Source organism: Barbus barbus (assembly GCF_936440315.1).
Source record: "Barbus barbus genome assembly, chromosome: 42".
Taxonomy (NCBI): Eukaryota; Metazoa; Chordata; class Actinopteri; order Cypriniformes; family Cyprinidae; genus Barbus; species Barbus barbus.
In genome coordinates this window covers 1,347,022-1,374,550 of record NC_136720.1, presented here as the reverse complement: position 1 = coordinate 1,374,550, position 27,529 = coordinate 1,347,022, and the positions used below count along the sequence as shown (strand labels likewise).

The 27,529-nt window shown below is 43.4% G+C and overlaps 2 protein-coding genes across 2 annotated transcripts in view; one reads left to right on the top strand and one right to left on the bottom strand.

The window, feature by feature from the left end:
- Positions 1-27,529, top strand: part of LOC306861610 (polyunsaturated fatty acid 5-lipoxygenase-like) — a 587,266-nt gene that overhangs the window by 305,106 nt on the left and 254,631 nt on the right. The gene's annotated exons all lie outside the window — the stretch shown is intronic.
- LOC306861642 (uncharacterized protein) lies at positions 16,543-27,205 on the bottom strand. Its single transcript, XM_079404037.1, has 3 exons — positions 27,144-27,205; positions 26,338-26,467; positions 16,543-18,738 (listed from the first exon to the last, which is right to left on the bottom strand). The coding sequence occupies exons 2-3, from the start codon at positions 26,420-26,422 to the stop codon at positions 17,567-17,569; spliced, it is 1,257 nt and encodes a 418-aa protein (XP_079260163.1). The 5' UTR covers positions 26,423-26,467; positions 27,144-27,205; the 3' UTR covers positions 16,543-17,566.

The following is a 27,529-nucleotide window of genomic DNA, read 5'->3' as shown; positions in this document are numbered from 1 at the left end:
TCTCTGATTACTTAGATTAATTTAGGACCTCAATGAGGAACTTTGTCAATTATACATTCATGTTTCAAGTTTCAAAGGTTTGTTATTATATATATGATCTATACAGACTTTATCCCTTCCTTAATCTTCATTGTATACAAACAAACCCAAATCTTACACAAAAAGTATTTTAAATTGACTGTGCTGGTATATTAGGACTGATCATCTATGATCTAAAGAACTTCCACATTCAAAACATATTTTGGCTCTTACCAGCATTGGAGGATTGCTATAACTTGAGGGTGATGATGTCACCTCATTTTCAGCTTCATTCAACTCTGCATTCTGTAGAATCAACAAATATGGAGAAAATGAAAGTGAAACACATTGTCACAAAAAAATTAATAAAAAAAACAATTAGCATAACTCGGCAAAGTAACAGTTGGCTAAAGCAGGAGACATTTGATGTATTGTGACCTTTAAAGCCCCCTGAAGATAATTTCTGTTGTAATTAGGATGTACATTGTAGTTGTAAAGTGATTCATAATTTTCATTCAATGTCTGTAGTTTGAATATTTAATTTTCAAATCTATACTTTGACATTTGGTTCATCAGGGTTACATTACCTGCATGATGTTCTCATTTGGATTCCATGTTATTTTAACTTCTTGGTCCTCATCTGTTTGTTCAAGTTCTTCTCCTTCGTTCCATTCAACTGTGTCTTCCTTATCATCATCATCATCATGATCTCCAAGATTATGAACTATGCGGTTGTGTAGTGGAGGAATCTGATTGGTCAAGTCAACGAATTCATAGCTTCTCTGAAAATCAAAGAGCTCATGTGAAAGCTGTGGACTTTTTGATAGCTGTGCACTTTGTCTCCACAATTCATCAGTCTCCTCATCACTGGAGCTGTTTGTGAGTCTCTGGATAATGTGCATTCTTTGGATATCTCTGGGTGGTGAAAGAGATTTGTGTGAAGTGCTGGCTGTCTCTAAGGTTAAACCACTCTGAGGAACATCCTCCATTCCTCTTGTACTCTGGGCTTCTGTACTTGCTTGTCTCTGAAAAACATTCATTATAACATTCATTGATTTAACATCTAATTTCAAATTAAATGATGTTAGGGCTGCAACAAACAATTATTTAGACAATCGATTAATCAACGGTTGTTTCACAGATTAATCAGAAGGCTTTGATCGATTATCCAGTTATACAGTCTATACATTTTCATGTACACATCAAATTGTAATTCTAACTGAACGTGACACTGTTTTTTCATGATTAATACTGTAAAGCTGCTGTTACAGACCTGCCAGGCTCTGCCACCACACAATCACAACGATCACTCTCACCTGAATTCTGATTACATGCACCTGCTCCTCGTCACGCTCCTCATCACCGCTCCCCATAAAGACACACACCGCCATACACTCAATGTCTGGTCTCGTTCATCGAAGGAGGACTACTCCTACTACTGAAGTTTTCATATAGCCTTTGTATCAACGGTGATAGTATTACTTACCTGCTATACGACTTACCTGCATTCTGTACTCCTAGGATCCAGCTCCGAGTCAGCTCCCGTGTCCCCGTGAATCAGCTCCTGGTTGGCGGTGTGTGTGTGTCCGCTGTCTCTCTCTGTGGTTGCCGCCGCTCCTGCTAAAGGACAAGACGCAAGTGAATACCCCTTCACTCCGGTCAAGATCTGATCAGTTCACCACGCTTCTGCCATATCTCCTGCTAACTATTGGTGATCAATAAACAAACCTTAACCTTCCGTCAGTCTATGTCCTCTTCTGTAACAGAAGACCGGACCCTCACAGTCGATCATCAATATGAGTAACCCCGACCCTTTACAAGAACTTGTAGAAATCATGAAACGAGCACTCACCACCGCATCATCATCAGCTCCCACGGTCTCTTCCGGCACCAATGCTTCTGTGACCGTCTCCAGTCCCATGGCCACACCAGCGCCCTACTCAGGGTCGGCGGAAGAGTGCAATGGTTTCCTTTTGCAATGTTCATTATACTTTGAGATGCAACCCCATCGGTTCCCTTCCGAAACATTCAAGATCGCATTCTTGATCTCGCATTTCCGGGGCAAGGCTTTACAGTGGGCGGAAACCATCTGGGCCCAGGGAGGTAGAGTTACCCAATCCTCCCAAGACTTCCTCCATCATCCATTAGTGACCAGCTTTATCGTTTACGCCAAAACTCCCTGCCTATCAAAGAATATGCACTGCAGTTTCGTACCCTTGCCGCCGCCAGTGGTTGGAATGAGTGCGCCCTCCTTACTGCCTATCGTCAAGGACTGGAACCCCATCTCCGCTTGCAGCTGGCTGCCTTTGACGACTCTCAAGGCCTCGAAAGTCTCATTCAACATTCCATCCGCATGTACTCCTGCTTCTCTGAAATGTCAACAGAATCCCGCCATAATTCTCTCCTCCTCCGCCCAGCCGATCAGCGCACCCAAGAACCAACCCATGCAACTCGACCACTCCCGCTTTTCCGCCCAAGAGAGATCTAGACGCTACGCCCTCGGGTTGTGTTTATACTGTAGAGAGAATGGACACCTCCGAGCCGCCTGCCCTGTGAGACCACCTCACCTATTGGTGAGTGGAGTAAACTCTGACGTGCCTAATGTTAAGCCCCTGACGATAGAAGTACTACTAACAGGCTCCCAGTCGTCACCCTTCTCGACTCCGGGTCTGCGGGGAACTTCATCGCGGGCAGTCTCTGTCGCCAGCTCGGCCTCTCAACCACAGCCACCCCGAGGACATATAAGATCCAATCAGTAACTGGCTCCTCCATCAGCCCCAGGCACGTAAGTCGATGGTCTGTACCTGTACGTTTAAAAATAGGGTTACTGCACGAAGAAGATATCCGACTCTTAGTTCTAGAATGCTCAACCGTAGATATTATCCTGGGCAGGCCGTGGTTCATCCAACACGATCCCATCCTCTCCTGGCGGACTGGAGAAATTCTAAAATGGGGAAGGTCATGTCACCACCAATGTTTTCCTAGAGCCCCTAGACCAGGTCCCCTGCCCAGGGACTTCCTAACCCTGAACGCCACATCCATTGAGAGCCCACCTGAGAAACAATCCGTTGAAATACCTACCCGCTACAAGGACTTTCATGATGTTTTCTGCCCCCAAAGGGCTTCCCAGTTACCACCCCACCGGCCATGGGACTGCGCTATAGACCTCCTACCGGGTGAGTCAGTGCCCCGCGCCAAAATCTATCCTCTCTCCATCCCGGAGCAGAAGGCCATGGAGGAGTATATCGAGGAAGCCCTTAAGCAGGGCTACATTCGCCCATCCACGTCCCCTGCTTCGTCCAGTTTCTTCTTTGTGGCCAAGAAGGACGGCGGACTGCGGCCATGCATATATTACCGCGCCCTAAACAAGATAACTGTGAAGTTCCGCTACCCACTTCCCCTCGTCCCAGCGGCCTTGGAACATCTCCGTGGTGCCACCGTGTTTACCAAGTTGGACCTCTGCAGTGCCTATAACCTTATCCGAATACGCGAGGGGGACGAGTGGAAGACGGCCTTTGTGACCCCTACAGGCCATTACGAATATCTCGTCATGCCCTATGGCCTTGTCAACGCCCCCTCCGTATTCCAAGATTTTATGCATGAGGTGCTCCGGGAGTTTCTCCATAAATTTGTGCTGGTATATATTGATGATATACTCATCTACTCCTGGAGTATGGCCGAACATCATCGCCACGTTGCGGAGGTCCTGCAACGCCTGAGGGAGTACCATCTCTTCCCTCAGTGCAGTTCCTGGGTTACAACATCAGTAGCGATGGTATCCAGATGGACGAGGGGAAGGTAAAGGCAATCCGAGAATGGCCCACTCCTGACACCATCAATGGACTCCAACGTTTCTTGGGGTTTGCCAACTTTTATCGACGGTTTATACAGAACTACAGCTCCATAACCAGCCCCTTAACCAACCTGCTCCGAGACAAACCCAAGACCCTAGTCTGGACTCCTGCAGCTACCCAAGCATTCCAAGAATTGAAAGAAGCATTCACCAAAGCCCCAGTCTTAGTTCACCCAGACCCCAGGAAACCGTTTGTCGTGGAAGTCGACACATCCACTTCAGGAGTGGGTGCCATTCTCTCACAACAGCAGGGGACACCAGCCAGACTCCATCCATGCGCCTTCTTCTCCCGTAAGCTCAGCCCGGCGGAACGTAATTATGAGGTCGGCAACAGGGAGCTTCTGGCCATTAAGCTAGCCCTAGAAGAGTGGAGGCATTGGTTGGAGGGTGCCCAACACCCCTTCTCCGTTTTCACAAATCACAAGAACTTACAATATCTCAGGGAAGCCAAAAGGTTAAACCCCCATCAGGCCCGTTGGGCACTATTCTTCACGCGCTTTAACTTCTCCATTTCCTACCGTCCAGGATCTAAGAACTAAAAAAGATTCTAAAAAAATACATCCTGCCGAGGGACCAGCAGAAGAAAAAGGCTGAAAAAAAAAAAAATCGTCTGCATCCCAACCTGCTGCCCAACACCCTGCACGTCCGGCCTCTCCTCCAGTTACCCAAAGCTCACATTCTGAGCCAGCAACAGCACATGGTGAGTTTTTAGATCTGTTCCTGATGTAATTCTATGTTTGTTCAGTTCAAACGTAATTTTGACTAACATTTACTATTTAGTGCCTGAAGATCTGCTGGTGTCAGCCATGGAGGTGGAGTCACAGGGTGAGTGTTGTGTGTTTTATTTTGTGTGCTGAAAAAAAAATTATCCACATTTCGCATTGACTTGCACTTAGCTGATCATATGTGACCACAAATACCATCATATTGTAGTGTTGCATAACCATATCTGTCTTGTCATCCCTCTGCTTGTCTGTAACAGTTGTGTTGTGTTATTCACAGTATTTCCACCACCTTCACTGCCTTCAGCACCGATCCGCTCAATGCGCTTGGAGCAGAGAGCCGCCCAGAACCTGGTGTCAGCAACTCCTGAGGTACGGTGTTCAATCCAGAAGTGTGCCTTTGTGTCTCATCAGTACATATTTAAACATGTATATTGATATATTCATTTGTGTGTGTATATATGTGTGTGTGTGCGTTTAGGTTGTTCTTCCCGAGGCCTGGAAGCGCTCACTTCCAAAGGAACAACACAAGTGGATCGGTCACTCTCTCTTCCGACACCAGGGTGGCAAGGCAGTGCTAACAGATAACCTGCAGATGTGGTGGTACCCTCCCCAGCCACGTCTACAATATCATCAGCCTCCAGCATCGCCGGACGCGTTCTTCACCTGGCCGCTGTGTTTGTGGATGCCCTACAGGATGTGGTCTTATAAGCTGATCTGCAGCTCACCAAACTGCAGATGGTCCGGTCACCGCCTGACATCTTGTGGACTCTACAAGACAGTGAGGCGGGTGCTGAATTTGCACGGCTGGTATTTCCTGGCAACAGAATAATTGTAGTGTCAGCGCTGGTCCTACGATATCCTGGACCAGCTGGATCTGGCTCACCACAGGATGTTTCCAGCAATCCTCACTTACCGGTGAGTCATGAAAAATGTGTTCTTATTATAAGCAAAAATGAATAGGCATGTGCAATTAAGTACAGATATTTTACATCGTTAAGTAGGCTGTAATGCTAATACTAAAGTTTAAACTGCTAATAATAATTAAAACATTTTTGTAATACTGATAAAAATTAAACACACCTAATTTGTAAACAAAACAACAATTTTTTTTTACTTTGCAGTTCTTTCAAAAGACACCTTTTGTCTGACTTCTATTCAGATTCTATTCCGGATGTGTAAACACCCCTCCACCCCTCCATTGATCTTTGCTCGACCTTTGATGGGTGTTAGCCTCAGACCAATAACATTCTGACACCCTGACATACTGTTGGTGACTTGTGTGATGTCTCTTTCATCAAAGATCTGTGTTGTGATATCCTGCACATCAAACACCTTTTTTGTACAGTCAGTGTTTTTTTTAATTATTATTTACTTTAAAAAATTTAAGTCAACGGGTTTCCTCAATTTTTTTAAGTTAAGTCAACTTGTCACTTTTTACAGTGTACTTGCACATTTGATCCTTTGTAAATGTGAGGCATGTTTGGAGCTTATTGAATCTTCTGTTTTTCAACAACAGGTGGCCAAAAAACTGGCAGGAGCAGCCGCTGGCACCGCAGCCGGGGTCACCAATGTGGGGAATGAGGACGGGCAGGTCCTCATGTCCGTGCTCACCTCAAATGAGGGTCAGGGGCTGCTGTCCATGACCACAGGCCTGGTGGACAGGTACAAGGCGGCTGGAGTGGCATTCCCCTCACCCTTCTATGTGGACAGAGACTGCTGTGGGTTCGTTCAGGGCAGCTGCCATGTTTAGCGGCTGGGATGATCTGGTGGTTCATCTGGATGTGTGGCACTTCCTGCGGTGCTTCGCAGCAGGTCTGCACACTGACAGTCACCCACTCTACGGCCTGTTCATGGCAAAGCTCTCTGCCTGCATTTTCGTGTGGGATGAGGGAGATGTGGCCCTTCTGCGGGAGGCAAAAAGGAGGGAGCCCGTGATGAACAGGGCATCACGGTCCTTACAGATGAGCTGCTTACCAGCAGGCTCAGCTCCAGACAGCTGGTGCAGCACTGTCGCCGCTGCACGCGAGGCATGGAGGAGACAGAACGGCTGATTGGAGAGATGCTGGAGGTCTTCAAGGACGCCAGGGAAACCATGGGCATCCCTTTGGTGGACCAGGAGAGGATGGTCGTCATCTGGGACACCCAAAGGCGCCATCGGTGAGCGTTGTTTAAATATGGACCGATGGCTGAAGCGAAAGACAAGTTCTGATGATCCAGATCACGATCCAAAGAAAAAAGTGTCTGACCCCGAAAAGCTGACAAGCAGCCAAACTGAAGATCCACAGAAAAATGAGGTGAAGCAGTCAAAGGATAAATTTCAAACGAACTGGCTAAAAATTTACCCTTGGCTAGAAATAAATGATGGAATAATGAGCTGTTCAGATTGTAAGATGTACAGCAGTACACAATTTACCAGCCAATGCTACAAAACATCTACATTAATTAGACATGCCAATGGAACGGGCCATTCAGCAGCTTTAAAACGAAAGAAAGAAGCAGAAACATCCAAAAATGCTATGGCTAATGCTATCCAAACTGCACAGCTGCAGGGAGAAGAGGAGTTGAAGGGATTGCTTAAAACTGCTTACTTTCTTGCAGAAAATGAACTGGCCAATTCAAAATGTCATAATCTTGTGAAATTTATGAAGGAGATGGAGTGTCCTTCTTTCAAACATCCGAAGACAGACTCAAGCTATGGAAGCTATCTTAATGACAAAGCATTGTCAGAAATGCACCAGGCTATTGCAAGTACACTTTGTGATGACATTGACAAGAGTGTCCTAAAAAGTCCAGTGTTTTCTTTAATTCTGGATGAGTCCACTGACATAAGCAACAGCAAACGACTGATTACATATGTAAGGTACATCGAAAACAACAAAATTCAAACAAAGTTGTTTAGAAAGTCTGAAATTATGGATGGAAAAGCAGACACCATTGTTGAGGATGTGAAGCAAGAATTTAGATGGAAGAAAACTTGTAGCAGTCTGTACAGATGGTGCTGCTGTTATGACAGGATGCCGTAAAGGAGTTGTTCAAAACTCAGAGAGGACTACAATTCTGAATTGGTAGGAGTGCACTGTACAGCTCACCGTCTTTCTCTCTGTGCAAGTGATGCAGCCAGATCAGTTGAACAGGTGAAGAAGTTGCAGCAAAATTTAAAAGCAATTTTTGTGTTTTTCAGCAGCTCTGCTGTCAGAAGCAACACACTTCATGAAGTGCAAAGACAACTAGATGAGCAACAACTCAAGTTTCCCCAGCCTCACACAGTGAGATGGCTATCAGTTCACAGTGCAAAGTCAGTGGTGTGTAGATCCCTGAAAGCCCTAAGAGATGTCCTGGAACACATGGCTGCCTCGAACAGTCAGGACTCAGAAAAAGCCAAAGGGTTAATGATTTATGTTCGGCAGTTCAACTTTGTGGCCCTGTGTCACATGATGAAGGATGTGCTTACACATATAGTCCTTCTTTCCAAGCATTTTCAAAGGGAAGACTTGGACTTATCCACAGTCCAACCAATGATCCAGGGTACCAAAGAAGCATTGAGACAATTAATAACCCACCCTGGTCCTGCAGAACAAGAATTCTTCAACTGTCTTGAGGGAAACACATTTAAAGGAGACAAACTTTTTGAATGCCATACTCAAAAGCCAACGTTTGATAGCATGAAGAGCAGGTATGTGGGATCCTTGATTGATGAGATTGACAGAAGATTCCATGCTGACACAATAAATCTTCTTTCATGGTTCACAATTTTGGAGCCAAAGAAGGCCATCGCTGCTAAACAGTCTTCAGAGAATTTCAGTCTCTACGGTGTAGAGAAATTAGACAACCTGCTGAAACACTTTTCATCGAATGTGAAAGTGCCAGAAGCTCACCAGGAGTTCACAATGCTGAAGCAAGTCATGGTCTCCTGTGATTCATATACTTCACTGTCCTTTCAGCAGTTTGCAGAGACTGTGTTAAGTGAACATAGTCATGTTTTCACTGAAATGGAGACGCTCATTCAGACAGCCATGGTCATACCAGTTGCAAGTGTGTCATGTGAATGTGGATTCAGCACACAAAACAGGATCAAAACTAAATTCAGAAATTCATTGAACAATACAAGTCTCACAAATCTTATGGTCATTTCAGAGCTTGGACCTTCTCATGAACAGTTCGACTTCAACAGAGCCATCATCAAATGGAAAGAGATGAAGAGGAGGAGACAGAGGAAAGAAGTCACAAAGTCACAAGCAATGGAAAAAAGTGACTAAAATTGAACTGAAACATGAAAGACACTGAAACTGAGATACATTAATATATAGTTTAAACAGAGTTCTTAACGTTAATTTGAAGGAGAGCATGACGTATTTTGTATGAAGTTTTGAAAAAGCAACGAACTGAACTGATCTGAAACCTATGAAATACACTGAAATTGAGAGACCTTAATATATAGTTCTTAATGTCAGTTTGAAGGAGAGCATGGCGTATTTTGTATAAAGTCTTTTTTAAAAACAAAGAAATTGAACTGAAACTGGAATATACAAATACAGTGATTCTTAATATATAGTTTTAATACAGTTCTTAATGTCAATTTGAAAGAGAGCATGACAAATTTTGTTATAATTCTTTGAAAACCAAGATACATTAAAAACTGTAGACATAAATAAATGAAGATGATTCATTTAGCCCGATGTGTCAATTTATTCCCCCCCCCCCCAAGAATCTTTAAATCCCCCCCATGTGACCCATGTAAGGGGGGAGTCCCCCCCCCCTCCAGGGTTCGATCGAGTGGTGGAGCTGGCCAGGTACCTCGTCGAGCTCAGAGAAAAGCCTTGTGTCTCAGATAGGGAAGCAGCTGACATCGTCCGGCTGTGGGATAGGCTGCTGGACAGTGACAAACAGGGGGTTTCCTATCCGCCGAGGCACAAGGACAGGCTTCTGCAAGGCAGGTTCAAGGCCACCCACTCCAAAACCTCAACCTGCCATGGAAAGGAGAGCCTGAAGCGGTTAGTTAAACATTTCTAAAGTAGTTAAGCATTATGTAAATTATTATATTTTAATTATTATAAACATTAGTTAAACAGCTGTGATAAGACTGTGAGCCTTTTATGATTTATCATCTCTTCTCTTTTTTTTTGTTTATTACAGGTGTGTGCTAGGGCAGGGGTCAGGCCCTGCGCAAAGGCCCAACATCAGCAGGATTGTAGAGGCAGTATGTCTGGAGCTCTGCTCCATTCATCCAGCGGGGAAGGTGAAGTGGGGTGTTTCCATGAACCGCTGGGCTGCCATTCTACATGATTACCTGGCCATACGGAGGCTGGTGGGGAACTGCCCTGCACTGAGGAGAAGGACCAGGATTCAGCTGTTCGAGGTCAATCAGAGGACGCTTTATGTCGGGTAAGTAGTTTCTTTGAGAGCCAGTTATAAACATAATTTTAGAATGTAGTCATGCAATTCTTAGATTCAGGTCATCCTATTAATTGTGCCATCTCAAACAGGTACAATGACTATAGAAAGAAGCTGGAAGCGGATGTGCTGGCTCTGAGTGTGCCCTTACCTCAGATCACCATGGTGTCTCACACCCCGCTTCCAGAAGCCAAACAGAAGACGTTTGTGCCCGCTGAGCCTGGGACAGGACTTCCACCATTCCCCTTCATCGCAAACCCTGACATGTCAGGTCAGGCCATACGACATGGGCAGCGAACTCCTCACACTGCACCAACACCGCCAGCAGCTGCTCTCTCTGCTCCACCACCAGCCGCTCGCTCTGCTCCACCACCAGCCGCTCGCTCTGCTCCATCAGCAGCTGCTCTCTCTGCTCCACCACCAGCCGCTCTCTCTGCTCCATCAGCAGCCGCTCTCTCTGCTCCACCACCAGCCACTCTCTCTGCTCCATCAGCAGCCGCTCTCTCTGCTCCACCAGCAGCCGCTCTCGCTCTGCTCCATCAGCAGCTGCTCTCTCTGCTCCACCACCAGCCACTCGCTCTGCTCCATCAGCAGCTGCTCTCTCTGCTCCACCACCAGTCACTCGCTCTGCTCCATCAGCAGCTGCTCTCTCTGCTCCACCAGCAGCCGCTCTCTCTGCTCCATCAGCAGCCGCTCTCTCTGCTCCACCAGCAGCTGCTCTCTCTGCTCCATCAGCAGCTGCTCTCTCTGCTCCACCACCAGCCACTCGCTCTGCTCCATCAGCAGCTGCTCTCTCTGCTCCACCAGCAGCCGCTCTCTCTGCTCCACCAGCAGCCGCTCTCGCTCTGCTCCATCAGCAGCTGCTCTCTCTGCTCCACCAGCAGCCGCTCTCTCTGCTCCACCAGCAGCCGCTCTCGCTCTGCTCCATCAGCAGCTGCTCTCTCTGCTCCACCACCAGCCACTCGCTCTGCTCCATCAGCAGCTGCTCTCTCTGCTCCACCACCAGCCACTCGCTCTGCTCCATCAGCAGCTGCTCTCTCTGCTCCACCACCAGTCACTCGCTCTGCTCCATCAGCAGCTGCTCTCTCTGCTCCACCACCAGTCACTCGCTCTGCTCCATCAGCAGCTGCTCTCTTTGCTCCAGGTGTTGCTCCTGGAACATCCTTGAGCAGAACAACTCTGTGGAGGAAGAGGAAGGCAGCAGAGGTTTTGGCCCAAAAGCAAGGGCTGCCGTTTCCCAAAACTCAGAGAAAAGAGTACACATGCAGTCAGTGTGGGCAGCCAAGAAAAAAAGAGTTTGGGCACACCAGGGTGGGCAGCCTCTTCTTCTGTGCCACAGCGGCGGAAAAGACACTAGAAGAGTGGCTGCAAGAGAAGAGGAACGAGGGAAATCCTTCACTGTAAATAGTTAGATGTCATTTAATGATACAGTTTTATAATTATATTGTAAATGTTTTTTACTTGTTTTCTTTTACAGAACGTTTATTTGCCTTCAATGAAGGTCATGTAAATAGTGTTGTTTAAAATGATTGTTCTTTATTTTAGAACGTTTATTTGCCTTCATAAAGCTCATTTAAACAGTAATAAATGAATTTTTGATTGTCTTACCCGTTTCTTTTATTGTATTGCTCATTTGTTTCTGTTTATTAGCATTGTAATGTTCCTACTTAAAAAATACAAAAAAAATACAAATTATATACGCGTCTTTATAAACTTGACTATAAAGTTAATAGCAGTTCTGCCCTTAAAACATATTTAGTTCAAACACAGTCTGTTTTAAAATTGTATTTATTAAATGGTTAACAATAGAGACAAAATGTAAAAATATAAATGAAAACAAAATACTAAATACAAATTATCAACAGCAGAAAGTACTCAAAACAGATTTATTTTTTTAAATAGTGCTCAATAGAGACAAAAGGTATAAAGAAATATATAAATGACAACAAAATATGAAATATTTAAGAATTTTTAAAAGAAATCTTTAACAAAAAATTATTAACAGAAACTACTTGAAAACAGACCAAAGGTATAAGGTATATAAATGACTAAATACTAAAAACAAAATACTAAATGCTAATATTTTAAACAGTCTTTGTCAAAATTGAACATTAAATAGGGTAAACTACTTATGAACAGTTTTATTTATTAAATAGTTCACAATAGAGACAAAAATACACAATACTAAATGGAAAAAAAAAGCAATTTTTTTTTTTAAATCTTTAGCAGAAAAAAAAAATGTAACAGCAGAAACTAAACAACTACTGAACTACTTGCAAACCAGGCACTCTAATAACATTAAAAAAGACAATAAAAGATTAAGACAAACAAAACAAAATTACAGAGGTAATTATTCAGGGGGAGCAATATTCTGCCAGCCAAAGTTCCACAGGCTTGCCCTCATAACTGCTGCAAAAGGATTTGCCATCGTATCGTGAGTGTCCATAATCCTTCGTTTTTGGCTGCTGACACAGAGAGCAAGTTAGCGGTTTGCATTTCTTTGGCCTTTTCTGAGGCAGGCTCTGTGCAATGGCTTCCTCTCTCCTCCAGGCGGTTGTCCGAGGCACATCGTCTGCAGCTGCGACCCTCTTCTGCTCAGAAAGCCATTGAGAAGCGGTTTGTCCAGCTGAGGTGGCACAGAAACTTTTTCCTCTAAAGAAACTGTGTCCAAACTACAGTCTCTTTGGCTGTCCGCACAATCTGCAGGGATATCCCTTTGGATCTGCTCGCCGTGCAATGGCTTTGTTGTGCATTAGGGCCTTTTTGTCCTCTTCGGCCCTCTTCTTTCTTCTCCAGGCTGGGGCCCTTGGCACCCGTTTAAGGGCTGCATCAGCTACAGCTGATAGAGGAGGGAGCACAGCCAGCTGTAAGTATATAAATATATATTTTAGACATTTTTTTCTTTTCTTTTTTTTTTATATGAATTCATTCTTTTACATTATTTCATAGTTTAAAAATCTCACCTGATACTCTGACATTCTTGAGCACTGGAGGCCACTGCTGACTGGTGGACTCTCTCTGCAGGCCTTTCCTAGACTTTCTACTGGATGGGGAGGCTTGGAGAGAAAACTTTCTCTCCAGTCTTTCCCGGAACCGTCTCCTCCTCTTGCTTTCCTCTGAGGAAATCACTGGTGGCCAGTGAGGTTGGCAAAATTTCTTTTTTTTTTTTTTTAAATCTTTTTCAGAAGACTGCCCTCTTAACTCGCAGAGTTGTGTTGTCCAGGTCCCTTGAAAGCCTCTGTCGGAACTTCTCGCGTCGTTCCTGCTCTCTTTTTGAAGTTACAGGAGGCCATCTCTGTTTTTTGGGCATGATTAAATGCACAATAACACTGCCCTCTGAAGAAAACTGACTCTGAAATTGTGGGGCCACATCACTTATAGTCAGGTAGGTGGGTGGGGTCAAGGTGCACAGGGGGCCACACGGGGGGCAGAGAAGATCACATAAATAGAATCAAAGTTCTCTGTTAGAAGCATTAGTTACCATGATTCTTGGCTTGTGCCACTTCTGTTCAGTCTCTTTGCAGCTGTGTGTTGGGGGAACAGAGGTGATTCTCAGCTTATAATTGATCATTTACTAATTTCGATAACAGGGAGCACAATAACAGTGTAAAACACACACAAAAAAAGTGAAAAAACAACTCGGTTCCTGTGAATCCCAGTGCTTAGCTTACATATGTCAATATTGATAAATATCCAGACACACCAATGTTACTTACAGTATATGAAACGAAATATGTAATAAAATAGCCCTCAACATGCTATGATTCACAGAAACTCGCTCTGACGACTGGAACCTGTCTCAAGCCTGCAGGACTAACTTTCCCTTACGCTCCAGCTGTCAGGCTTTTGGCTTTTCCTTGCTGATCGGTAAGGAAATCCCTCGACTAAGGATTTTTCTGGTCGACTAGTAGTTGTTCATTTGAAACATTAGTCGACTAATCGCACGTTTATTAATAAACCATTTAAATCATTTGAATGCGCATTTAATTGCCTACATAGCCTAATAAGCGCTCAAGTACACGCATAAAGCTTGGCACAGCACACCAGCAGAAGTAATGATTATGAATGTATTCAGGGAAAAACAGTAAGGAGACTGCATTAACATTTTAATTATTTGATAAACTAGTGCTTTCTTTGTTTTCGGATTAAGAGATGAAGTTGCTGATACTGACTTGTCATCTCTGCAGTAGTGATGCACCTCTGTTTCATACGGATTACATAATTTGAGAATTTGTTTTCCATTTGAATTGGCTCATTTGAAAGCAGATATTTCAATAGATATTTTTTTAATGTCTGTAAGACAAAGATGTACAGTTTCGTGCTCAAGTTCACAGACCGAGACCGCAGAAAGCACATCCTGTTTGCTTTCATTATTACAAAAGCGCAGTATTGTGAGTGCACACAAATAAACGCAGTCTTTACAGATTTGAAAGATGTATTACTCTCATCTGTATGACCAAAAACGACAGTAGGTTATTTTAAGTGCAAGTAACCTCTCCGGCGCCTCCATCTGTCCTGCAGTGATCTACTGTTCAGCTATCACACTCTGCACAGACACTTGAAAAGCGCACATTCTAAGAAAACGTTAGATAGGCCATGAGAGGCCATGTAAACTTGCTAATACTTACATATTTCAGATGATAAGACATATTTGAAGTCGATGAATGATAGGCGAGTGTTTGGATGTCCTGCCCGATGTACTGTATTACCATAGACTAGCCGTTAAAGAGCTGTTAGTCACAGAGTGCCGCCTTTTGTTTTTGTTTTTTCTGCGAAATAATACCAAGCCTCTTCTGGTCGATTAATGATTAGTCGACTATTAGGGGGCAGCCCTAGATCTACAAAGTATTGACTCAGTGGGGCTGAATCAAATGCACGCCACACTAATTAAAACCATTCATCATTTTCCTTCCACTTCACAGTTATGTGCCACTTTGTGTTGGTCTGTGACATAAAATCCCAATAAAATACATTTATGTTTGTAATGTGACAAAACATGGAAAATTTCAAGGGGTATGAATACTTTTGCAAGGCACTGTATACAGTACATAATGCACACATCTACACATAAACCTTCTGATCAAGATGCATATTACTTTGTTTTTATTTTTTTAATTATGTATGAATGTACCCAGAGCTTCCAGAAATCACAACAAATTTGAATCTCATTCTGATTCTGAACTTGTACATTTGGCTTTTTACCAAAAACCTATTTTATAAACATGTCTGCTAAATAAAACACTTCAAATTCAAAAGACTGATAAAAAAAGAACTGCACTATGGCAACTCAACACTGTCTTAGTCCTGAGAATCTGTGGAGTATTTCAAAAGATGCCGGTCTTAAGGTCAAAAACATTTTTGCCCTGTTTTTTTTTACAGTCTGGAGAAGTTGACGCTAGTAGCCTAAAGTCAGAGCCAGTCTGCAGATTTCAAAGAAAATCATATCCAGTCGTCCGAGATCAAAAATGTTTGATATTTTGAGCCAATTATAAAAAGCATATTGTTTTCATTTGTCACACATCTCCTAGGAACAAGGCACATGTTTCTGAGTTTGTTGTGATCAGAACAACTTTACACTCTAGCAGTGAGTGATCCTACTACTGTCTTTATGAACAGTTTACTGAATCATTGACTCACTTGATTCGTTCAAAAACGTGTATTCGTTTCGTAAAGAAACACCGCTGTGTTGCTCAGAGATACAAAACAGTTCTGTGGCTTTGACTGGAACCATATTCGTCAGCGAAACTGAGCAAAAACAGTCAATACTGTGTCTGAAATGTTAGTCAATTCATTTTAACTTGTTTATTGAACTACCATTGTATGAAAGCACATTGCAATCGTGTTGAAACATTGGTTATGCAATGTTGCGTACCTAAATCATAGCCTATATTATAAGTTTCTTTCTTTCCTTTTTTACTACCGTAGTATGCATATAACTTTCTGTGTGTGCTGTTGCACTCATTTGTTTTGATTTCTGCATGAGTCTCTCTCACACTCTCACTCAGGCTGCGTGAGCCTCATCTGTTACAGCATAAATGATCAGCCGTCGTAAGTGTGACGTCAAAACGTCAGTCAGTCGGTGCATCTCTAAAGTAAATGGCTTGTAATGCCTCATAAGACTTAAGTGTTCTTTAGATCTGAAACTCCTTCCTCAGGGAAGCATGTGAAAGGCTTCTCTTCACAGTGAATTCTCATGTCTCTCCAGTGTGAGTTACTACATGATTCTTATATTCCTTCCTGTCTGTGAAACTCATTCCACACTCATGACATATAAAACTGTTCTGTCTTAACCCTTTAGGTTTTTTGGAAAAAATGCTGGATTTTGACATCAAGATTTCAAAAGCTTGTGGCTTGAAAGGGCTTAAAGATAGAGATCTACTGTAAATTAGAAAAATGTTGGGCATGACCGAAAGTTTATGTGGGGTGTAAATATACTCATCTAATTTGCATATTATGACGTCATCAGGGGCGGCCCTCTTGAATTTCATAATATTTAGGAAATAGTAGATATTGAATTGATGTTTGATTTTTTTTGTTTGTTTTTTTTGTCTTTTTCTCCTCATTCCAAATGATCAGAAAAGAGGAAACCAACAATAAAACAGGAGAAAGTACTAAATTATTACTATATTACTATACTATATAGTAGTAAAACGCATGTGAACAGTAGCCTACTTTTTTATCAGTTCATCAGTAATTTTCAGGAAATAATAGATATTGAATGGATGTTTGAACTTATTTGCATGTTGTTGTTGTTTTTTTGTCTTTTTATCCTCATCCCAAATGATCAGGAAAAGAGGAAATCAACAGTAAAACAGGAGAAAGTAGTAAATTATTACTATATTACTGTGCCATAGTAAAATGCATGTGCCTATTTTTTGATCAGTTGACCAGCTATCTGTCCAATCAGGTATCTATGTGACAGTTTATAGTTCTTGAGAGTATGGTAGCTCTCATTGCATGGCACAGCGCACAGACCGACCCCACACACCGCAGCTGTACTGTCTGCCGGCGGCCCTTAGAGCGCGCGCGATCAGAACAAACAGCGCAATCTGGCCGATCATCAGAGAGAAACAGCTCTCCTATGGACACTAAGACCACGTCCACCCCTGCCACCCCCATCCCCGTTGGGCAAAGTGTTGAAATGATCACTTGTTTGTGCTTTGTGAACGATCGCGCCTTGCGCAGCGGCACAATTGCGCGGAAAAGGTGTACCGGGAGAAGCGCGATCATTAGACGGCCGATCGTCATTTCCAAAAGGCAAATATTCCCCTTCAGAGTCAGAATCGGCCAATAACATTTGCAACACATCCTCACAGTACAACTTTTTATTAGCCGTTTGGCGATTTTCTCTCACAAATCTCACAATTTACTCAGATGCTATGAACTGAATTGCTTCCGCATCAATGACACGATAGCTCACTTACTCTGCTATTTCCTCGAACAATTTTGGTCTAGAATCGAAGTACTACATGTCTGCCATCTAGTGGAAGGGAATACAAATGAGCCATTACACCAGATTAGGAACTACAGCCCATTTCATGAAGTATGACGTCTTGTCGCAATTTTGCAACTTTGGCGCTTAGAGGGTTAAGTGAATCCTTGTGTGGGCTTTGAGGTTTCCATTTTGACTGAAACTCTTTCCACACTGTTGGCAGGTAAAACGTTTCTCTCCAGTGTGAATTCTCAGATGGACTTTAAGGTTTCCTTGTTGATCGAAGCTCTTTCCACACTGAGGGCATATGAATGGCTTTACTCCAGTGTGAATTCTCATGTGGATTTCAAGGTTTGCTTTTCTAGTAAAACTCTTTCCACACTGAGGGCATATGAATGGCTTTTCTCCAGTGTGAAATATCATGTGGATTTCAAGGTTTGCTTTACAAGTAAAACTCTTTCCACACTGTTGGCAGGGGAAAGGTTTCTCTCCAGTGTGAATTCTCAGGTGGCCTTTAAGGTTTCCTTGTTGATCGAAGCTCTTTCCACACTGAGGGCATATGAATGGCTTTTCTCCAGTGTGAATTCTCATGTGGATTTCAAGGTTTGCTTTTCTAGTAAAACTCTTTCCGCATTGTTGGCAGGTGAAAAGACACTCTCCAGTGTGTCTCTTCATGTGGACTTTAAGGTGTCCTTGTTGATAGAAACTCTTTCCACACTCATCACATATGTAAGGCTTCTCTCCTATGTGAATTTGTATGTGGACATTAAGAGCTTGTTTATGTGTAAAACTCTTTCCACATTGAGGACATGTGTAAGGCTTTTCTCCAGTATGAATTCTCATGTGGCCTTTAAGACTTCCTTTTCGAATGAAACTTCTTCCACACTCCTGGCAGGTGAACGGCTTCTCTCCGGTGTGAATTCTAATGTGCCTTTCAAGGATTCCTTTTTGAGTGAAACTTATTCCACATTGAGGGCATGTGTAAGGTCTCTCTCCGGTGTGAGTTCTCATGTGGGCTGTAAGGTTTCCCTTTTTAATGAAACATTTCCCACATTGTTGGCAGCTGTAAGGCTTTTCTCCAGTGTGAATTCTATTATGAACTACAAGGTTTCTTTTTAAAGTGAAAATCTTTCCACACTGTTGGCAGCTGAAATTACCTTTAGCTCTTGTCTTTTGAGCTCTTTTTCGTGTAGAAATCTTTTTAGTCTTTGAGCAACTTAAATTGGCGGTTTCTCCAGTGAAGTCGCAATGTTTCTCATACTGATCTTTGTTTTCCATTTCATTCCGTTCTTGACTCTCTTCTTTATGTGACATCAAGTCTAAAGCAAAAAGGAAACAAGTTAACCCCATTTTAAATGGCACAAAGCAACAGACATCAATACATTTAGATATAGAAACCATTCTAGACTCCACCAACAAGCTACTGAAAGAGGTGTTGTCTGTAATACTCTTCTCAATACTGTTAACTCTGTTCTTTAGGAAATGTCCCAAATACTTTAAGCTGGCAGTTATCAACCACTTATGAAACAGCTTGACTAAGGAAAGCTGGTTAACTATAGACATTGCATATTGTTCTCGCAGCCATGTTCAGTAATTCTGAACATATTCAGTCAGTATTTAAGCCCCATTGCAGTACAGAAACAGATGTTTTTAAAAAACTTGTAATCATGATTACATACATTTCTTCAGGTGCTATTAGATCTGTGCTGTGATAACACAGACCACAACTTTATCTTAGATAACTTGAGAATTATTTTGGTATTTGTGGACAAGAATTAATTAATTTACTTATATACAACCCGAATTCCAGAAATGTTAGGATGTTTTTTAAATTTGAATAAAATGAAAACTAAAAGATTTTCAAATCACATGAGACAATATTTTATTCACAATAGAACATAGAGAACTTATATACTTATAAGTATATAAGTATATAAGGATTGGACCAAGATGGCGCCGAGCATGGCAGCCGTGTTGCGAGCTCCAAGAAAACTCTGCAGTTTTTCTTATGTTTCTTATGTTTTATTTGTTATTTTGTTGTTTCACGTGTTCGATGTTGTCAGTATAACTGTCTACGATAGACACACGCTTTTAAACATTGGTTCCTTCGTCGCGCAACGCAAACCGGACTTTGAGTTCCTGAACGCCGGCGCCTTGTTTACAGACACCGCATCAGAGCCCTTTGTCTGGGCCGCACGATCGCGACCGAGGAAACGCCGCCGGAAAAGGGGGAAGAGAGCCGGCGTCCTTGTCAGACTCAGACGCCGTCCCCTCCGACCTCCTCTCCCAACTATTTAGTTGGCTAACGTTCAGTCACTGGACAACAAACTCTGTGAACTGCGGGCACGCATCTCATACCAACGGGAAACAAGGGACTGCTGCATTATTTGCCTCACAGAAACCTGGATGTCTGCAGTGGTTCCAGACTCAGCCATCGAGTTTACGGGGTTCTCCGTGCACCGCTCGGACAGAACAAAAGAGCTCACAGGGAAAAGCAGAGGCGGGGGCGTCTGTTTCTTTATCAACAACTCGTGGTGTGATGAAAGGAACCTACACTCTATTAAATCCTCCTGCTCCCCTGATCTGGAATTTCATATGCTTCTGTGTCGACCATTCTGGCTACCGAGGGAATTTACAGTGATCATAATCACAGCTGTTTACATTCCCCCTCAAGCCAACACAGACCAGGCACTCAAGGAACTGTATGGGAATATAAGCGAGCAGGAAACCGCGTACCCAGACGCAGCGTTTATTGTTACGGGGGACTTCAACAAAGCCAACTTCAGAACAATAGCTCCAAAATACTTTCAACACATCACCATCAACACGCGTGGTGATCGTGTACTTGATCACTGCTACTCTCCATTCCGGGACGCCTACAAATCGCTCCCCCGCCCACCTTTCGGCAAATCGGATCACTCTTCCGTTCTGCTCCTGCCTGCTTATAGGCAGAAACTGAAACGAGAAGCACCCGCCCTCAGGACAATTCAATGCTGGTCGGACCAATCAGACGCTATACTACAGGACTGTTTTGATCACGTGGACTGGGACATGTTCCGGGCAGCGTCTGATGACAACATAGAGGCGTACTCAGATACTGTAACGTGTTTCATCAGGAAGTGTGTAGAGGATGTAGTACCGACAAAAACAATCCGCATCTACCCCAACCAAAAACCGTGGATTAACAGCGATGTCCGAGCAGCCTTGTCAGCGCGGACATCTGCCTTTAAATCCGGAAACTCTGACGATCACAAACAAGCCAGTTACGATCTCAGGAAATCAATCAAAGCTGCCAAACGACAATACAAAAACAAAGTTGAAGAACAATTCAAATCCAACAACGCAAGAAGCATGTGGCAGGGTATCAATAACATCACAGATTTCAGAGGGAATAAACCAGCTACTGTGAACATTGCCGCCTCTGTACCGGACGAACTTAATCACTTTTATGCTCGTTTCGAGGCTCACAACACCGCCCACACAGAGCGCGCTCCCGCGGCTGTAGCAGAAGAGGCGAGCGCACTTTCCTTTTCTGTCGCAGATGTAACCCGATCCTTCCGACGGGTGAACATCCGCAAGGCTGTGGGTCCCGATGGCATCCCAGGCCGTGTGCTCCGAGCATGCGCATTCCAACTGGCCGGGGTTTTCACAGACATTTTTAACCTTTCCCTCTCTCTGTCTGTGGTTCCCGCATGCTTCAAAAAATCCACCATTGTGCCCATTCCAAAGAAAAATAAAATCACATGCTTGAATGACTGGAGGCCCATTGCTCTGACACCCATCTTCAGCAAGTGCTTTGAGAAACTCATCAGAGACTACATCTGCTCTGTGCTGCCTGACTCACTGGATCCCCTACAATTTGCATATCGCAGAAACCGTTCCACAGACGATGCTATTGCCTTCACCCTGCACACTGCTCTCTCCCACCTGGAAAATAAGAACACCTATGTGAGAATGCTGTTTGTGGACTACAGCTCAGCATTCAATACTATAGTGCCTGCCACACTGGTTGAGAAGCTCCAGACTCTGGGACTAAACGGATCTCTGTGCAGCTGGATCCTGGACTTCCTGACAGGCAGATGTCAGGTGGTCAGAATGGGCAACAACACTTCATCCCCGCTGACCCTCAACACTGGTGCTCCTCAGGGCTGCGTCCTCAGCCCACTCCTGTACTCCCTGTACACACATGACTGTACAGCAACACACAGCTCCAACGTCATCGTCAAATATGCTGACGACACAACGGTGATAGGCCTGATCACTGACAACGATGAGACGGCCTACAGAGAGGAGGTGAGAACCCTGACTAAATGGTGTCAAGAGAACCACCTCTCACTCAACATCGACAAGACCAAGGAGCTGGTGGTGGATTTCAGGAGACAGAGCAGAGAACACACACCCATCACCATCGACATGACACCTGTGGAGCGAGTAAACAGCTTCAAATTCCTCGGTGTTCACATCACTGAGGATCTCACATGGTCCGCTCACACAGATGCAGTGCTGAAGAAGACACACCAACGCCTCTTCTTCCTGAGACGGCTGAGGAAGTTTGGAATGAGCCCCAGCATCCTCAGATCATTCTACACCTGCACTGTGGAGAGCATCCTGACCGGCTGCATCACCGCCTGGTTTGGAAACAGCACTGCTGGCAACCGCAAAGCTCTGCAAAGGGTCGTGCGAACTGCCCGTCACATTGTTGGAGGTGAGCTTCCCTCCCTCCAGGACATCTACACCAGGCGGTGTATAAAGAAAGCCCGGAGGATCATCAATGACTCCAGCCACCCGTCCCACAGACTGCTCTCTCTGCTGCCCTCAGGAAGACGTCTCCGCAGCATCCGATCCCGCACTAGCCGACTGAGGGATAGCTTTTTTCCTCAGGCTATCAGGCTAATGAACAGTCGAAATTAATACACCCTACAGCACACTCCCACTTTACAATATACCACGCACTGCACTTTAATTCCATACAGTTCAAACTGGACTACCAGTACACTACTGCACAAATACAACAATCTTTTTGCCAGCACTGGATACCATCCAATGCACATCCATGACATTTGCACATCCGGTTTATATATAATCTGCTGCATCTTCGCATATTACTGTGTGTATATAACGTAGAATGTGTACTACATACTGTGTATAATGTGTATCGGTAACTGTATGTCTGTCTAATAGTACACTGTGTGTACTGAGTATACGTATGTGTATATTACACATTGTCATCTGTATAAGTCTGTACGTATGTAAGGTAATGTCTATATGTAAATTGTTTCTGCAGTGTCTGGAGCACGCTCTCAAGAATTTCACTCACGAAGGCACATGTGCTGTGGTGATGTGACAATAAAAGTGATTTGATTTGATTTGATTTAACAAATGTTTAAATTTTACACTTTTATCCACTAAATGAGCTCATTTCAAATTTAATGCCTGCTACAGGTCTCCAAAAAGTTGGCATGGGGGCAACAAAGGACTAAAAATATTTTAAAAGATTCAACTGGGAGAACATCTAGCAACTAATTAAGTTAATTGACAATATACTGTAGCCGGAAGCCATATCACCCTGCAGCCCAAGACTGGTTGCCCACTGAAGCTAAACAGGGTTGAGCCTGGTCAGTACCTGGATGGGAGACCTCCTGGGAAAACTAGGTTTCTGCTGGAAGAGGTGTTATTGAGGCCAGCAGGGGGTGCTCACCCTGTGGTCTGTGTGGGTCCTAATGCCCCAGTATAGTGACGGGGACACTATACTGTCAAAAAGCACCGTCTTTTGGATAAGATGTTAAATAGAGGTTCTGACTCTCTGTGGTCATTAAAAATCCCAGCATGTCTTTCGAAAAGAGTAGAGGTGTGACCTCGGCACCCTGACCAAATTTGCCCTTTGGCCTCTGACCATCATCCCATATGTACTGATTGGCTTCATCACTCTGTCTCCCCTCCACCAATAAGCTGGTGTGTGGTTGGCTTTCTGGCGTAATATGGCTGCCGTCCCATCATCCAGGTGGATGCTGCACATTGGTGGTGGATGTGGAAATACCCCCTCACAATGTAAAGCGCTTTGAGTGCCTAGAAAAGCACTATATAAATATAATGAATTATTATTATTACATCAGGTCTGTAACATGATCAGCTATAAAAGGTATGTCTTAGAGAGGCAGAGTCTCTCAGAAGTAAATATGGGCAGAGGCTCTCCAATCTGTGAAAGAGTGCGTAAAAACATTGTGGAATCCTTTAAAAACAATGTTCCTCAACGTCAAATTGCAAAGGCTTTGCAAATTTCATCTACAGTGCATAAGGTTTCTTCTCTTGGCTCTCTGCGAAGGCGGACGCTTTTTCTCTCCTCTCCTCCCCTTATCTTCCCTGCTTGCTCTCTCGTCTTGTCTATTGTCTAACACTTGAGAGACTCTTTCAAAAAAATCATGGAATTGATCAACTGGTCTCTCAACGCAATTGACACCATATTCTCTACAAGAGCCCTGGGCTCGAGGGAGCCCAATTGTCCGGACGAGACGTTCGCTACTGGCTACACGATGGACACATGGGAGAGATGGCGGGTCGTGTGTCTGGCGGCTCTTTCCATGGAGGACATTGAAGACATCTACCTATTCGGAAGCATGATAACGGGTTTTCTGCTGATTGGATTAGGCTTTGCCCTGGGTTATCAGAGAATTCAGAAGACGGGAACAGCTGTCCAAAGCCTCACAAGGCTGCCCGTCATGATTGAAGCAGTGGGCAGAGCGGTCAGCATTGAGACTGAAACCATCAACCGCAATATGGATTCTATCACGGAGAAGCTCACGGCTGTGCTGAGAAAAATTGATGGACTTGGAGACCAGAATGGACAAAGAGAGCTGTGAAATTGGTATGCAGCTGCTCGCACCAAGACCAAACAATCTTATCATCTTTCGGCTTCCCAAAACAATAGAACTGCCTCGGACAAGGTCGTTCTAGAAACAACTCCCCCGGAAGGGCACTGCAGTGAGACGCTCTTGCTTCCTGACCCCTCCCACAGACACCTGGTGACTCTCGACTCCGTCTGGGTCCCGATCAAGGCCGTTTCCATGGCAATGCAATTACTGTGTCGCTATCACAATCTGCGGACTGAGACAACTTGTTTTGGATACCAGCGGGGCGGATTTCCAGGCCTACAAATACACGAACTCACATCACACACATACCCATATATACAGACATTCCATTCACCCCCCCACCCCCGGTCCCTCGCTGCTTTATTCCGCCAGTCCGACAGGCGGGTCTGCGATCGGCGCTGATAATAGCTGCTGGACCGGATGGCTGTTTGTAGGAGCTGGATTACCCCCCCCACCTGTTGCAAGTCGTGTGTCTATGGTGTATTGATTATGTGCTTTTGTTACTGGGGTGTTTTTTCTGTTCTCACACTGTACTCCCATAGGAGCATAGTCTGGGTTTTTTTTTTCTCCCCTCCTCCCTCATGTTTAAGCTGTATTTCTTCCTCAAATTCCCTGTCTTCCTGTCCTGTCCACCCCCTTGTCATATTGTATTGTATGTATGTTTGTGTATGTATGGACAGGTTGATGGCTAATTTCGCTGGTACTTGTGACTAGTGACAATAAAGGGCTACTACTACTACTACTACTACTATAACATCTTCAAAAGATTCAGAGAAACTGGAGAAATCTCTGTGCGTAAGGGACAAGGCTGAAGACCTTTGTTGGATGCCCGTGGTCTTCAGGCCCTCAGACGACACTGCATCACTCATCAGCATGCGTCTGTCATTAGTATTATTAAATGGGCCCAGGAATACTTCCAGAAACTACTGTCGGTAAACACAATCCGCCGTGCCATCTGCAGATGCCAACTAAAGCTCTATCATGCAAAAAGGAAGCCATATGTGAACATGGTCCAGAAACACCGTCGTGTCCTGTGGGCCAAGGGTCATTTAAAGGAACACTCCATTTAAAAAAAAAAAAAAAGAGGCTCATTTTCCAACTCCCCTAGAGTTAAACAGTTGAGTTTTACCATTTTTTAATCTATTCAGCCGATCTCCTGCTCTGGTGGTAGCACTTTTAGCTTAGCTTAGTTTACCATAGATCATTGAATGGGATTAGACCATTAGCATCTCGCTCAAAAATTACCAAAGAATTTCGATAATTTTCCTATTTAAAACTTGATTCTTCTGTAGTTACATCGTGTACTTAGACCGACGGAAAATGAAAAGTTGTGATTTTCTAGGCTGATATGACCAGGAACTATACTCTCATTCCGGCGTAATAATGAAGGAACTTTGCTGCGTACCATCGGTGCAGCAGGTGCAATGATATTACGCAGCGCCTGAAAGTAGTCCTCAGCTATATCATAACTAGTTACCTAGCTGGGGACTACTTTCAGGTGCTGTGTAATATCATTGCACCTGCTGCACCGATGGTACGGCAGCAAAGGTAAAAGTTGTTTTACAAAACTTCTTAAGACACATCTTTTTAGTAAAGTTTTTAATTTGATTTACTACTGTGATATGTATTTTAGTTTGATTTGTTAGTTTGTTTTGTACATGTTGTAGCGCCTTGTGCTTGAGAAAGATGCATTACAAATAAACTTTATTATTAAAAGACTCCCACATGTAGTTACTTATTTCATATGCGAAGATGTTACTGTAGCAGTGGCCATTTACATTGAATTAAATAGGACACAACTATGTAGTGTTTAAATCAGAGCACTAAAATAAGATAATAAAATAGTCTTTTATTTCTAAATTATGAGAGCTTTGATGTAGAAATCCTAATAACAATATAAGAACATTTGAAGAAAAACTGATACATGACCCCTTTAAATGAATCTGAAGATAAGAGAGAAAGCTGCAGGAGGTCATGGTACAGAAACACCTGTTAATAGCAAATAAATGAACAGGACAAAACAATTCAGCTTTGAGAATAAAAACCAACCCGTTTGTGTCTCAGGATCTTCATGTTTGACTCTGAATAGCTCTTCGATCTGCATTTCTTCACTCTCCTCTTTAATAAACGCCATCTTTATAACAGTGTCTCGTGGATCTCAGTCGCTTCAGCAGGAGTCCTGTTTAAGATGAGAATAATTAACAGTCTCGATCAGCTCCCTAGATCACTGGAGTCAGTCAAACTGAGAGCTAATGGCCTCAAGCTGAAACACACACAAACTATGCCAATTGATAATAATCATCAACTTAAGAAATTAGACTCTTGATATGTCCTTTTGATTAATATTAGGTATTTAATGGTTAGTATATTAGTACAGATGACACTTTCCTGAACACATTTGTTTAAAGTTGTCATTGATTAATACAGGTGTGTGTTTGTTTGCTCTTTAACACTGTTTTGAGCAGCAGGCGTGATTCGAATTACTGAATCATTTTGAATCGATTCAATTGACTCTGAGTTGATAAAAGCTGTGTTTCTCCTCAGTCCTCGACAGGGAGAGAGTTCAGGACACAAGGAGAGAGTTCAGGACACAGGGAGAGAGTTCAGGACACGGAGAGAGAGTTCGGGACACGGAGAGAGAGAGCTCGGGACACGGGGAGAGAAATGAGACGCACTTTTCTGTCACTAATGTGTTCATTCGCTTTATTCACACAAAACAATGTTCTTTAATGTTAGATAAACTATTGCGATGTTTCACTGAGTAATAATGAATTAACGTTGCATCGCCTGTAAACACTATTAATATACTGAATGCGTCGTATCGATTTAAACACTTTAAATTAATAAAAACAAACCTTTCTTCAACCGAACCACAACAGACGCGCGGCGCAGCCTTATGACGTCATGGTACCACATCAAAATAAAAGTCCTTTTCACACCCTGCTGTTGTGTCTACAATCCGATATATATATATACACACATGAAAAACACATACAAATAATAAAACGTGTGAGAGTTTTATTCTGGGTGAAATACATATTTAAATACATTATGTCTGACTAATGAGATTCTGTCTAAACTTCAAAACAGGCATGTTTGGTGTGCAGTGCCAAAGCTACTAACCTATCTAAATAAATAAACAAACAAACGTTAAAAAAAGAGTATTTGTGTATTATTTTTTTCCACATATGTGAATTTTTTTAACTTGAGATTTCTACATAATCTGAAAGCTGAATAAATA